Source organism: Microcaecilia unicolor, chromosome 7 (genome assembly GCF_901765095.1).
Source record: "Microcaecilia unicolor chromosome 7, aMicUni1.1, whole genome shotgun sequence".
Classification (NCBI taxonomy): domain Eukaryota; kingdom Metazoa; phylum Chordata; class Amphibia; order Gymnophiona; family Siphonopidae; genus Microcaecilia; species Microcaecilia unicolor.
Window position 1 is genome coordinate 103,733,470 of NC_044037.1, and position 12,150 is coordinate 103,745,619.

A 12,150-nucleotide genomic window follows, 5' to 3' on the forward strand; every position below is an offset into this window, starting at 1 on the left:
TGTGTGTATGTATGTAATTATTGTTTCTTTCCTGGTCAAAGAACTGTTTGCATTGCTTACATGTAGAGGCCAGTGATGTAATAATTGTCTTAATCATTGTGTTTGCTTCTTTTCCTGGTCTGAGAGATGTAGAGATCAGTGATGTAACCATTGTTTTCATATAGCTAATCAGTGTATATGTGCTAACCAGTATGTATATGTATATATTAACCAATTGTAGAATTTAGTTCCTCTAATAAAGGTTTCATATATCTTATTACGAATCCAAAAGAATCCACGGTATTCATTGAGCAGTCTATTAGTAAGACAGGCTGTAAATTTATAGCATTACAGCCCCCCCCCCCTCGGGTACTCGGCTCTGTAGATAAATCTCTCGTCTGTCCCCTTCTCCTCTACTGCTAATTCCAGACTCCGTTCCTTTTATTTCGCTGCACCTCATGCCTGGAATAGGCTTCCCGAGCCTATATGTCTAGCCCCGTCTTTGGCCGTTTTCAAGTCCAGGCTAAAAGCCCACCTCTTTGACGCTGCTTTTGACTCCTAACCACTACTCACTTGCCCTGTACCTTTTATCCCCTCCTCTTTAATTCCATTACCTCTTAGTTGTTCTGCCTGTTTACCTGTCTTATTTAGATTGTGAGCTGTTTGAGCAGGGACTGTCTTTTCATGTATGGTGTACAGAGCTGTGTATGCCTTGTAGCGCTATTAAAGTGATAAATAGTAGTAGGTTGAAACCTGGGAGCATTTAAAATCTTTTTTTTTTTCTGTGCCTAGATCAAAAGAGAAAGATGGTTTATGGGAACTTGCTCCTATTGTTTTGTGGACTGCAGTGGCATATTATAAAAATTCACTTAATATTGTTTATTACTGTTTATAAGAGAGATATTAAATAATGTATAAATTCACAGTGGCGTAGGAAGGGGGGGCGGTCTGCTCCGGGGGTGCCGGCCCCGCTGGTTCCCTGCTCTCTCTGCCTCGGAACAGGTTACTTCCGGGGCAGAGAGAGCAGGGAACCAGCGGGGCCGACGCAGCTCCGAGTGACGTGCACTCGGGGCGGATCGGCCCTCCCGCAGGTAAGAATGCGATCTGGGGGGGAGTCGCGCCGTGCTGCACGCGGGGGGGGGGGGGGGGTGCACAGCGGCAACCCGCTCCGGGTGCCATTATCCCTCGCTACGGCACTGTATATTCATCCTAGGAGTAATGAAGGCTAAGGGAAAGCATCAATAAAAGAGTTGGAGCTGAATGACAGGAACAAATCTGGTGGCGTGGAAATGAGTCAGCATGAGTTCAGCAATCAAAAATCTAGGCTTTAAACTATTAGCTGTTTGATATTCAGCAGACGTTGACTTCGAGCTTCCTAATATGATCTGATAACAGCGTGTTCTGTTATTACCCAAATCTGAACACAATTATAATGTTAATTATATGACTATGTCTGCCTCTGATGATAGTTAGGCAAACCCAATGGTTCCCAAACTTAGTCCTGGAGGCACCCCAGGCAGGCAAGTTTTCAGGATATCCACAATTTATTTATTTATATTGTTGCATTTGTATCCCACATTTTCCCACCTCTTTGCAGGCTCAATGTGGCTTACAATACATCATGAATAATGAGAATACATGAGAAAGTATACAATTAGTAATAGCAGAAGGATGTTGGATGACATGATAATGATAAAACATGGTAGAATTTTAACAAGCAAACATAGTAAGAGATATTAAGAAATATATAAGAATTATAAAGAAAATGTACATTTAGTAATAGCAGAAGATCTTGGGTAGCATGATAATGAAAAACATGATAGTAGTTTGACAGAACAATCTGAACCTGGTCAGGAAGCCATTCCTTACTGTAATTATTATTATTATTTATTGCATTTGTATCCCACCTATTTGCAGGCTCAATGTGGCTTACATAGTTTTGTAAGTTGTCGTTATAGGGTAGCAGATACATTTAGTATTGTGCAGAAATTAGATAAGGGGAGAAAGAAGAAGGAAGGGAGTGATTAGGATAGTTTATAGAAGGTGGGTTTTTTTTCTAATTGAGTGGGTTGGTGAGGTGTACAGGTGTGATTATCGGTTCTCGTTGTAGGCCTTGCTGAAGAGATATGTCTTCAGAGATTTGCGGAAGACAGTAGTTTCGTCGATTGTTCTCAGGTCTGTAGGCAATGCATTCCATAATTGAGTGCTTATGTAAGAGAAGGTGGTGGCGTGCGTCTGCTTGTATTTTAGTCCTTTACAGCTCGGGAAGTGTAGGTTGAGAAATTTTGAGAAATTTGCGGGATGATCTTGTGGCGTTTTTTGGAGGTAGGTCCACAAGGTTTAGCATGTAGCTTGGGGCTTCCGCTTGAATGATTTTGTATACAGTCGTGCATATCTTGAACGTAATTCATGAGAGAGATATGCATGCAGCGGAGGCACTGCATGCAAATGTGTTATGGATATTCATTGTGGTCAGTTTGGGCAGTGTTGCAACATCTGTTTGGGGTCGAAAATCCAACTTCACCCTCCTAAGCCCATTTTATTCTGTTCCAGACTGCACTCTCATTCAGATTGTATATAGTTTCAGGTTAATCTGTGTTATGTCCTCACCGTTGTGAGACCCAGTTGACCAATGTTTGTTGTTTTTGGTGAGCCTGGATGCTAGGGATTCCCCACTCATGAGAATTACAAGCCTGCTTGTCCTCGGAGAACATGCTGATACTTGCCTGTAGCAGGTGTTCTCTGAGGACAGCAGGTTTTATATTCTCACAATCCCTACGCCTCCCCTTGAAGTTGTATCCTTCGTACTTTTTACTTTTTTTGCTGTAGTATTAACCTGAGGAGATTGCGTACTCGCACATGCGCAGTGGAGCGTGTCTCACACTCCACAAAGCTCTCATTGATCTTTGGTAAATTGCAGACTGGGCAACGCGGGTCGGCGTCACCCACTTGTAAGAATATAAAGAATATGAGTGGAGGAGTGGCCTAGTGGTTAGGGTGGTGGACTTTGGTCCTGGGGAACTGAGTTCAATTCTCACTTCAGGCACAGGCAGCTCCTTGTGACTCTGGGCAAGTCACTTAACCCTCCATTGCCCCATGTAAGCCGCATTGAGCCTGCCATGAGTGGGAAAGCGCGGGGTACAAATGTAATAAAAAAATAAAGCCTGCTGTCCTCGGCAAACACCTGTTATAAGCACCTGCACTATATTTCTGGTATTTGAATTCCAGTGCTGTTTGTGTATATTTTTGATACTGTTTCATGGTAGTTCTATTATTAAGTTTCAAATTATTATTTTCAAGTTTACCTCTTTTATTATATTAATGTTTATTCTTGGTTAAATTGTACCTGCTGTACACTGCCTTGGGTGAAACTCTTCATAAAGGCGGTTAATAAATCCCAATAAATAAATAAATTAGGGGCTTATACAAATGAGTGCTATCTGCATGAAAGAAAATTATTTTTATTATTTTGACTTATGAAACGCATTTGTCCCTGAAATATGGTCAAAACAGAATCATCCATTTGAACAAGAGATGAGGTGAAGATGTGATTCCATGTGCCTCAATGAAAGGAGAGTTTAATTTTACTTACAATCTTTATAACAGCAGGCTTCCCAAGGCAGACATTGTCTCAGGTACAAACTTATTGTGAGCCCTCCTGGGACAGAGAAATACCCAGTGTACCTGAATGTAACTCACCTTGAGCTACTACTGAAAAAGGTGTGAGCAAAATCTAAATACATAAACAACAGTTAAGCTGAACCCATTAGTAAATAGGATATCCTCACTGACATTTGGCCATGTATTACTGTATTGTATAGAACATTGTAGATAAATGAGCACAAAGTACAGCCTTTATAAGTGCTGTTTCCACCAGCTACAATAATTTTTAAAGCTGATATTCAGTTTTTATTTCATAATATTTATATCTACATAGGGGAAGCTTTCAAATAAATTAAAACGTTGTCAAATTAAAAAAATTTTTTCTCCACCACCTTTTAAGGCACTAGCTATCCAAATGAAACAGCTTTTGACTTTTTACAGATGGACCACACATTAGGCAGTCCGTTATTTCTAATAATCTTTTATGGGCTAGATAGCCTCGTACCGTCTCCTGTTCTCAATCTAAACCTGTACCGCAGCTTCTTTCCCCGGACCCTCGCTTCTCTCTCATCCTGTCTTTGCTCGGCTCCGATCATCTGTCATCTGTGTGACTGTCCTGCCGGAAACAGGAAGTTACATCAGAAGGGGCGGGACAAGGCTGAGGGAAAACATTGCGGCAAAGGTGGCGGGAGGCTGGAGAAGGAAAACAGTAGGGCTGGCTGGTACTGGCGATCTCAAACGTGAGTTGGTAGGTGGGCCTGGGGTGTTGGGAAATGTCAGAATGGGATACATGGTAGACCGCGGTAGAGGAGTGAGAAAGGGTTGCCGGTCGTATGTGAAGAAGAGTGTTCGGCTTGTATGAGGGCACCAAACGTGTGTGACTCTTACTTTACTTTTTGGAGTCAGTGTTGTTGTTGGTATTTGACCTTTATCTGTGTTTCTTATGTGATGAATTAAATGCCTTGGGTATTTTTTTTATCGCTTTTGTGCTGATTTGTTTTCCTGCAAGTAGAAGAGGATTTAAATGCAACCCTACAGCAAATGGTGTACGGCATTATGTTAAATCTTATGATGGTCAGAACTTACATTTTACAAAAACTGCTTTTGGTACTTGGCGATTTAATTTACTTAAGTTTTGTTTCTGTTTTCCTCTAGAATTTCCCATTTCTAGTTTTCTTGCTGCTGGATTCTGAGTATGACACTCTGGCATGGTGAATGAGTTTCAGATACTGATAAACTTCTGTTTGGCAAAGAAATATGTCTGCAATGGAAGAGGACACAGAGCTTCGGGATCTATTGGTTCAGACTCTAGAAAACAGCGGTGTCCTTAACAAAATCAAGGTGAGCTTTGGACATTGTTGTATCTCTGAATAGTCTCAAATGAATGCAGTAGTAATAGTATTGCTGTAGAAGCTGGTGTCTGAAGTTGGGTGCTGACAAAAGTTTGAAAGGTACAACTTTTTGCTCTATTGGAAAATACTAAGGGTGGGCAACGATTAAACATTTTAATCATATTTAATTGTGCAATTAAAACAGCATGCATTTTTGGCCATAAAGTGTAATTACAACAAAATGTAATACTGAAACTGAAGTGAAAATCGATGTGGTACTGTAATTTAAACTTTCAGAACTGTCATATGCCTTTTAAAATGCTATTCACGGTTTAACCAGTTATTCAAACAAAACAGCTCTGGTCTAGGAAGCTCAATATTTGAAAGGACAGAGGATGGGGACTGGGTCTGTACTGAGAGAGAGGGAGGGAGAACGGTATGGATTGTAGCTGTTCTGGGGGAGGGGAAAGAAAAGTGTCAGGAGGTTGAGGAGGGAAGGGGAATGTAAGATCTAAGCATAGTAGTAATCCTAATGTGAAAGTGCTCATCCAGATCAAAGGCAGTGGGGAGACTGTTGGAGGAGAGAGAGATATCGGGAGGAGTAGTAAGGGTTTCTGCCAGGTACTTGTGACCTGGCTTGGCCACTCTTTGGAAAACAGGATACTGGGCTAGATGGACCATTGGTCTGACCCAGTATGGCTACTCTTATGTTCTTATGACCTTCATGGAAAGACTTTTGGTTACAGTTCAGGCATAAGTAGTGTACTGTAACCAAAAAGTTTTTCCCTGAAGGTCCTGGCACTTCTCTCCCCCACCTCTCTCTCCCAACACAACTCCAGCCATAATCCTCTCCCAGTCCAGCCCAAACCCCCACCCTCCCTCCCATCACAGTCCCAGCCCTCTCCCTTTCTCACAGCTCTAGCACTCTTTTCCTGTCACTCTCTCTCTCTCTCTCCAAGCAAAACTCCAACACTCCCTCCCTCCCGAAACAGCTCTAGCAGTCTCTCTCCCTTCCAGCACAGCTTCATCCTACCCAGGCTGCCAGGATGACTTTTCGCTTTGCTTCCTGTCCTCTCCCCCCCCCCCATCCCACCTAAGTAGGCAAAGTACAAGGAGGTGAACTTAAGAGCAATAATAATTTGGGACATGGATTTTCAAACATTATAGCCTTACTTCGGAAGGATGTGAACAATTAAAATGGAGTCTACACACTTCCTTCAACCACCTGCTCTCCATAGGCACTATGACCACGTGCTGACCTTGCTGCCTCCTCTCCCCCAGTGCTAGTGCTCACACTGCTCAGCTCAAAACTCTCTGCCTCTTCCTTCAGCGTTGCCGCTGCTAATGCTGCTTCTCCTCTCCGGCTCTGCTGACTGTGCACTCAAGTCCCCGACACTAGCGCTGCCTCCTTCTCTCCTGTGCTGCTGACCGTGCACTCAAGTCCCCGACACTAGCGCTGCCTCCTTCTCTCCTGTGCTGCTGACCATGCGCTCAAGTCCCTGACGCTAACACTGCCGCTTCCTCTCCGGCACTGCAGACCATGAGCTCAAGTCCTTGATGCTGACGCTGCCCAGTCAAAGCAAGGGATGAGGTTTTGTCTGGCTGCAGGAGAGTAGAACTGCAATCCAAGAAACTGTCCCAGACTGCTACTGGTGGAAAGGAGGCTGAAATATTTCCATCAAAGGTGGCCCGTTATAACCACTGACCAGTGGGTTCTTCAAGTAGTCTGACTCATTTACAAACTTTATTGGCATCAGACACCATCAGATTTGCCAACCGAGAACATCTTACATCAGCTCTCAGCACAAGCAGGTTCTTGTGGAGAAAATCTCTGCCCTTCTACAGGCCTATGTGGTCAAACCCGTTCCACCAGGGAATGAAGAGAAGGGATTCTATTCCACATACTTTCTTATGCCCAAAAAACTATAGCACCCTGATTCACATGATTCAGGAAAATAATTGGCTATACTCTCGTCTTGAAGGGTGCCTCTACCCACATTTCGATACTTCCCAGCCACAGGAAGTATCTTGTTTTGCCTTTCGGCCTCGTGTAATTTCCCAGGTCTTCACCAAGTGTCTAGCAGTAGTTGCAGCATCGCTACGCAGACTGGGAGTTTACATGATTCCCTACCTGGATGATTGCCTGGTCAAGAGCACATCACAGGAGAGAGTGCAAGAATCAATGTGGAGAACTATTTGGGTTCTGGAGCCAAATAGATTTCCTCATTGATTGTTGAACTACCCCAAGTCCCACCCTCTTCGAGCTCTACGATTGGAATACATAGGAGCCCTGCTCGTTGTGGTGCAGGCTCAGTCTTTTCTGCCCCAAGTCAGAGCAGATGCTTTGATAGTGCTTGCCTCGCAAGTCCAAAGCAGCAAGCAGGACACAGCTCAGCAGATGTTGAGATTGTTAGGCCACATGGCCTCCATGGTGCATGTCACTCCCATGGCTGACCTACATTTGAGAGTTGCCCAATGGACTCTGGCTTCCCAGTGGTCTCAAACTTGATGATGCCTTCCTCATGTATTGGGGAGAAGGCCTTCCGTATGTGTATCTTCCTATAACTCTAATAGGGAAAACCTTTTGCTGAAACTCAAGCAAGATCCGAGAGTATGATTCTGATTATTAATGACTGACTGAGACAGATTTGGTTCCCTAGTCTTCAGAACTGGAAACTGGAGTGTTTTCCAACCCTCATCACTTAGAACAAAGGGACCCTTCTGCATCCCATTCTCCAGTTCCTGGCCCTCATGGCCTGGATGATGAGAGATTAGAGGTTGACTTTCTCCGCCTAGACAAGGGGGTTTCCAGGGTCCTGCTTGCTTCTAGGAAGGATTACACTAAGGTCATATAATTTTAAATGGAAGAGGTTTGCCATCTGGAGTGAGGTCAGGGCCCTAGATCTTTTCTCCTTTTTTATACGTAAACCGCTTGAATTCCTTCTGCACCTTTCTGAGTCTGGTGTCAAAACTAACTGTAAGAGTTTTCAGTGCGATTGGCGCTTAGCGGGTAGAAGGTAAGCCCATCTCTGTTAGCTTTAGTTTTTCACTTCATGAAAGATTTGCTTTTGATGTTACCCTCAATCAGACTTCCTTTGGTGTCATGGGATCTCAATGTTGTTCTCACCCAGCTGTTGAAAGCTTCATTTGAGCTGCTTGATACTTGCCATCTGAAGTACTTGACCTGGAAGGTCTTGTTTTCAGTGGCAGTTACTTCAGCTCACAGGGTCAGCGAGCTCCAGGCTTTAGTTCCTTCCTAAGGTAGTGTTGGAATTCCATTTTAACCAGTCAGTTCTGCCAACATTTTTCCCCGATACCTCATGCCCATCCTGGTGAAAGCCCGCTGCCCAACTTGGACTGAAAGAGAGCCCTGCCTTCTATCTGGAGTGAACTAAAGCCCATAGTCAGTCCATTCATTTTTTTGTTTCATTTGACCCAATCAGGATGGGGCAGCTATTGAGAACTGCACTTTATCCAATTGGCTAGCAGATTGCATCTCCTTTTTCTTGTGCCCTAATTGGGCTGACTCTGGAGGGCCATGTCGTGGCTCACAATTGTCAGAGCCATGGTAGTGTCAGTGGCTCACCAAAGATCAGCCTTTATTGAGGAGATCTGCAAGGCTGCAACCTGGTCTTCGGTCCACATATTCATATCCCACTACTGCACTGAGCAAAATTCCTGAAGCAACAGCCAGTTTGGTCAGTTATTCCTGCAGAACGTATTCAGGGTCTAGAATCTAACAGTCCACCTCCAGGCCTATTATGTTTCCGTTCTAGGCTGTACCCACTCTCCTCCCGCCTGCCATGCAAAAAAAAAAAAAAAAGTTCTTTGGTTAGAACGTTCCATGTGGTGGTCTCTGTTGGCCTTAGCATGTTCCACGCCTTGTTCTCAATTTTCCCCTTTTTGTTTTGGTAAGCCAAGTAACTAGGAATTTCCTTCTCTGGAATTATACTGCCCTGCTTGTTCTCAGAGAAAGTGAAGTTACTCACCTGTAGCAGGTGAGCTCAGAGGACAGCAGGACCTCCAATTCCACATACCCGCCCTCCTCCCCTATTGCATTCTGATAGCTATAATATTAGACTGCCTTCGTACTGCGTGCAACTTGCAGTCAAGCAGTTGCATGCATGCACAGTGCTGCTCCAAAAACCTTCCCTTTAGAACATTGGAGAGTGCGTCTGCGCCAGGCTCTTTCAGGTGATGTCACCCATCTGTGAAATTGTGTCCTGCTGTCCTCGTAGAACACTTTCTATAGGTGAGTAACTTCATGATGCTGATTTCCCCTATGTCATTAATGTCATGTTGGAAGTATCCTATATAATAATTCTCACCACCAACGTTCTAATGGGGGACTGCCTGTGCCCGTGGCTCCTGGAGTTGCTGAGCTAGGCTCCATAGCCAGGGTGATGTCACTCACAGCTGATTCCAAGGCAAGGGGAGGAGTAATACTCCTTCCCCTGCCTGGGAATCAGCTGTCATTGCGCCGCTCCCTGCCACTTCGGAGCAAGTGGCAGGGAGCGGCACATCAAAAAACTACAAGCGCGGAAACAAAGCCCCCCCCGGCACATCAAACATGCCCCCCCCCACACAGCCACCCATGCCCACCGACCCTCCCCTCGCCCCCCCTGCAGCCACCCATGTCCAGCGACCCTCCTCTCCCCCTGCCCCCCTCCAGCCTCCCATGTCCAGCGACCCTGCTGTCTCACCTGCCCCTCCTTCATCCACCCAGGTTGTGTTTAACGAAATCTTCGTGGCAGGCAGGAAAGATCCACGTTCCTGCCTGCCCGCTGCTGGCGCTGACGCTCCCCCGATGCTGGATCGCTATTCAAAATGGCCGCCGATACTTACAAGGGCGGCCTCCAAGACTTCAACAGAAGTCTCAGCGGCCATTTTCAACACCGATCCGGCAGCGTGGGAGCGTCAGCGCCAGCAGCGGGCAGGCAGGAACGTGGATCTTTCCTGCCTGCCACGAAGATTTTGTTAAACACAACCTGGGTGGATGAAGGAGGGGCAGGTGAGACAGCAGGGTCGCTGGACATGGGAGGCTGCAGGGGGGGGGCGGGGAGGGGAGGGTCAGTGGACATGGGGGGGGGGAAGGGAGGTGAGGGGGGTCCTAAGACCAGAAATGTGGGGGTGGAAGAGGGGCCTCAGACCATAAAGAGGGGGGGGGGGGTGCACACTCACTCTCTCTGTCTATCACATACACTGTCTCTGACACACTCTCTGTCTGTCACACTCTACATCTCTCACACACACTCTCAAACATACACTCCAAGGAAAACCTTGCTAGCGCCCTTTTCATTTCTGACAGAAACGGGCCTTTTTTAACTAGTTTTCTATAAAATTTATTTTATATGTTTGTGTGTTAGGCAGAGCTACGAGCAGCTGTATTTCTGGCCCTTGAAGAGCAAGAGAAAATAGAGGTAGGATGACAAAACTATAAAGAAGTTGTTGATTTAGAATTACTGTTTATCCCCCTCTATACTCTTTGAAGTGTTTGTGATACATTGAAGATTATGCTTTTATACTTGTAATACCACGTGCTGAAGACCTTTATTACATAAATGTTCAAGATGTTCTTGAGCCTGGCTCATTCTTTAGTGCACGTGTTTATGGCATTTCTTATGTGACTTTCTGTGTAATAAGTACTTAATTTTTCCCTGAAGGAATGTAGGTAAAAACTGGAGTTAGGTGATAGACACTAACCAATGGCAGGTTGAAAAAAAAAAAAAAAAAGACTGCAGAGGGTGGGACATTATATATATTTGTATTTAAATTCTGAAAATTTGAACCAAAAATGTAGTATTTATTGAGACTTGATGTGCACTGTATTCAAAATAGTCTAGAGCCAAATTATTTTACGAAGTAATAACTAGCATAAAATTGTTTTATTATAAACTGGAAAAAAAACAGCAGACACAAAATTTAAAAATACCCACATAACTCATGTTTTTTTGGTATTATGTCTAAATTATGTTGCTTCATGCATTTTTGTTTTGTTTGCTACAGTTCTAAGTTTTATTTTCAGAGAAGATAGGGACACTTCAACTGCTAGTGGTATTTAATTATTTAAGGCCCTTCCCACCTCTTGGGTTGCTTTTTCTCAGGCAAAGATTTTCCTGATGATTCAAGTAATTGAGTAAGTTAGGCCTCTTCAGTTCAACTTAACCTACTACCCTAGCGCTGATACTTTGAAGAGGCCTTACTCCTTCTAGCTGATCCTACTTTTTTAACTCGTACCCCCAATTTGTCTGTGTTACTTGTCAGTCCCTCTGTTTTTTGTAAACTTCAAGAAGCAGGGACAGCATACTGTGAATTTAAAGAGTTATATACGTTGGATAGTGTTATTAATAACAATCATGATAATCAGGTATACACCTATATAACAAAGGCCTCGAATGAAAACCTGTAGCGAATTCCCTCTTCTGTGCCGTTTTTTTTTTTAAACCTATGCAGAACCAACCCAAGTAAACAATGACTATATATCCCACAGGCAGGCTTTTGATGCCATTATTTGATAAAAGCTTACAATATGTCAGGTTGGCTTAATGAAAGAGGTAACAGTGAGCTGCATATGGCCAACAAGATTTATCGGGAGGAGGGGTAGAGGGAAAAGAGGAGAGCAAACCAAATGGCATATTAAAAAAAAATAGTCACTTCAATTTCAGTCCAAGAATTTTCCTTGGTGTATAATTTAAATTGGCTCTATAAGTTAATAGCATTCAAACATCTTAGTATGATGCTTTAAAATGTTTTTTCTTAACTTGTGGTGCAGTTTACTAAATGAACTAAAAGCCTAATCTTGTTTGTCCATATAAACAAATTTGCTAAAGCAGATGAGGTTTCTTAGACCCACAAATTATAGGAATGTTAAGAGTAAGTACTAAAAATAATTCAGAACCTACAAACTTGGTTTGCCATCAACTATTAGAGCACGCCTTCCTCTGGCAATCTCCCATGCGGCAAAAGGAAGTCGCATCAGAAGGAAGGACCCCGGGGCTGCCCAGAGAAAGACCTGTTCTAATAGTTGCCGGCAACCCCCCAAAATTGTAGAATTGATCCAGATTTGTCTCTTAAGGTAGCCAAAGCCATGTCTCGCTTGTATCCACTGGCAAGAAGCAATGCAGAAAAGTTTGTCCTACCTAGTGTAAATGCACTGGTGACGGCAGTCACCAAGACGACCACCCTCCTGGTGGATGGGGGGTTGCGTTCAAGGACATGCAGGATCAGCGCCTGGAAG

The 12,150-nt window shown here is 44.0% G+C and overlaps 1 protein-coding gene across 10 annotated transcripts in view; it reads left to right on the forward strand.

Moving 5' to 3' along the window:
• The window catches only part of FGFR1OP (FGFR1 oncogene partner), a 192,372-nt gene that overhangs the window by 1,269 nt on the left and 178,953 nt on the right, over window positions 1-12,150 (forward strand). For 8 of the 10 annotated variants that reach the window (XR_003942774.1, XM_030209092.1, XM_030209097.1 and 5 more), the window contains exons 1-3: window positions 4,246-4,330; window positions 4,738-4,923; window positions 10,280-10,333. Coding sequence is in view for 9 of the 10 variants with exons in the window: in XM_030209092.1 (XP_030064952.1) it covers window positions 4,840-4,923; window positions 10,280-10,333 (138 nt within the window). In the remaining variant the exon portion in view is untranslated. Of the gene's footprint in view, window positions 1-4,245; window positions 4,331-4,737; window positions 4,924-10,279; window positions 10,334-12,150 lie in introns of those variants that run through there. The other 2 variants (XM_030209093.1, XM_030209094.1) reach the window with 2 other exon arrangements.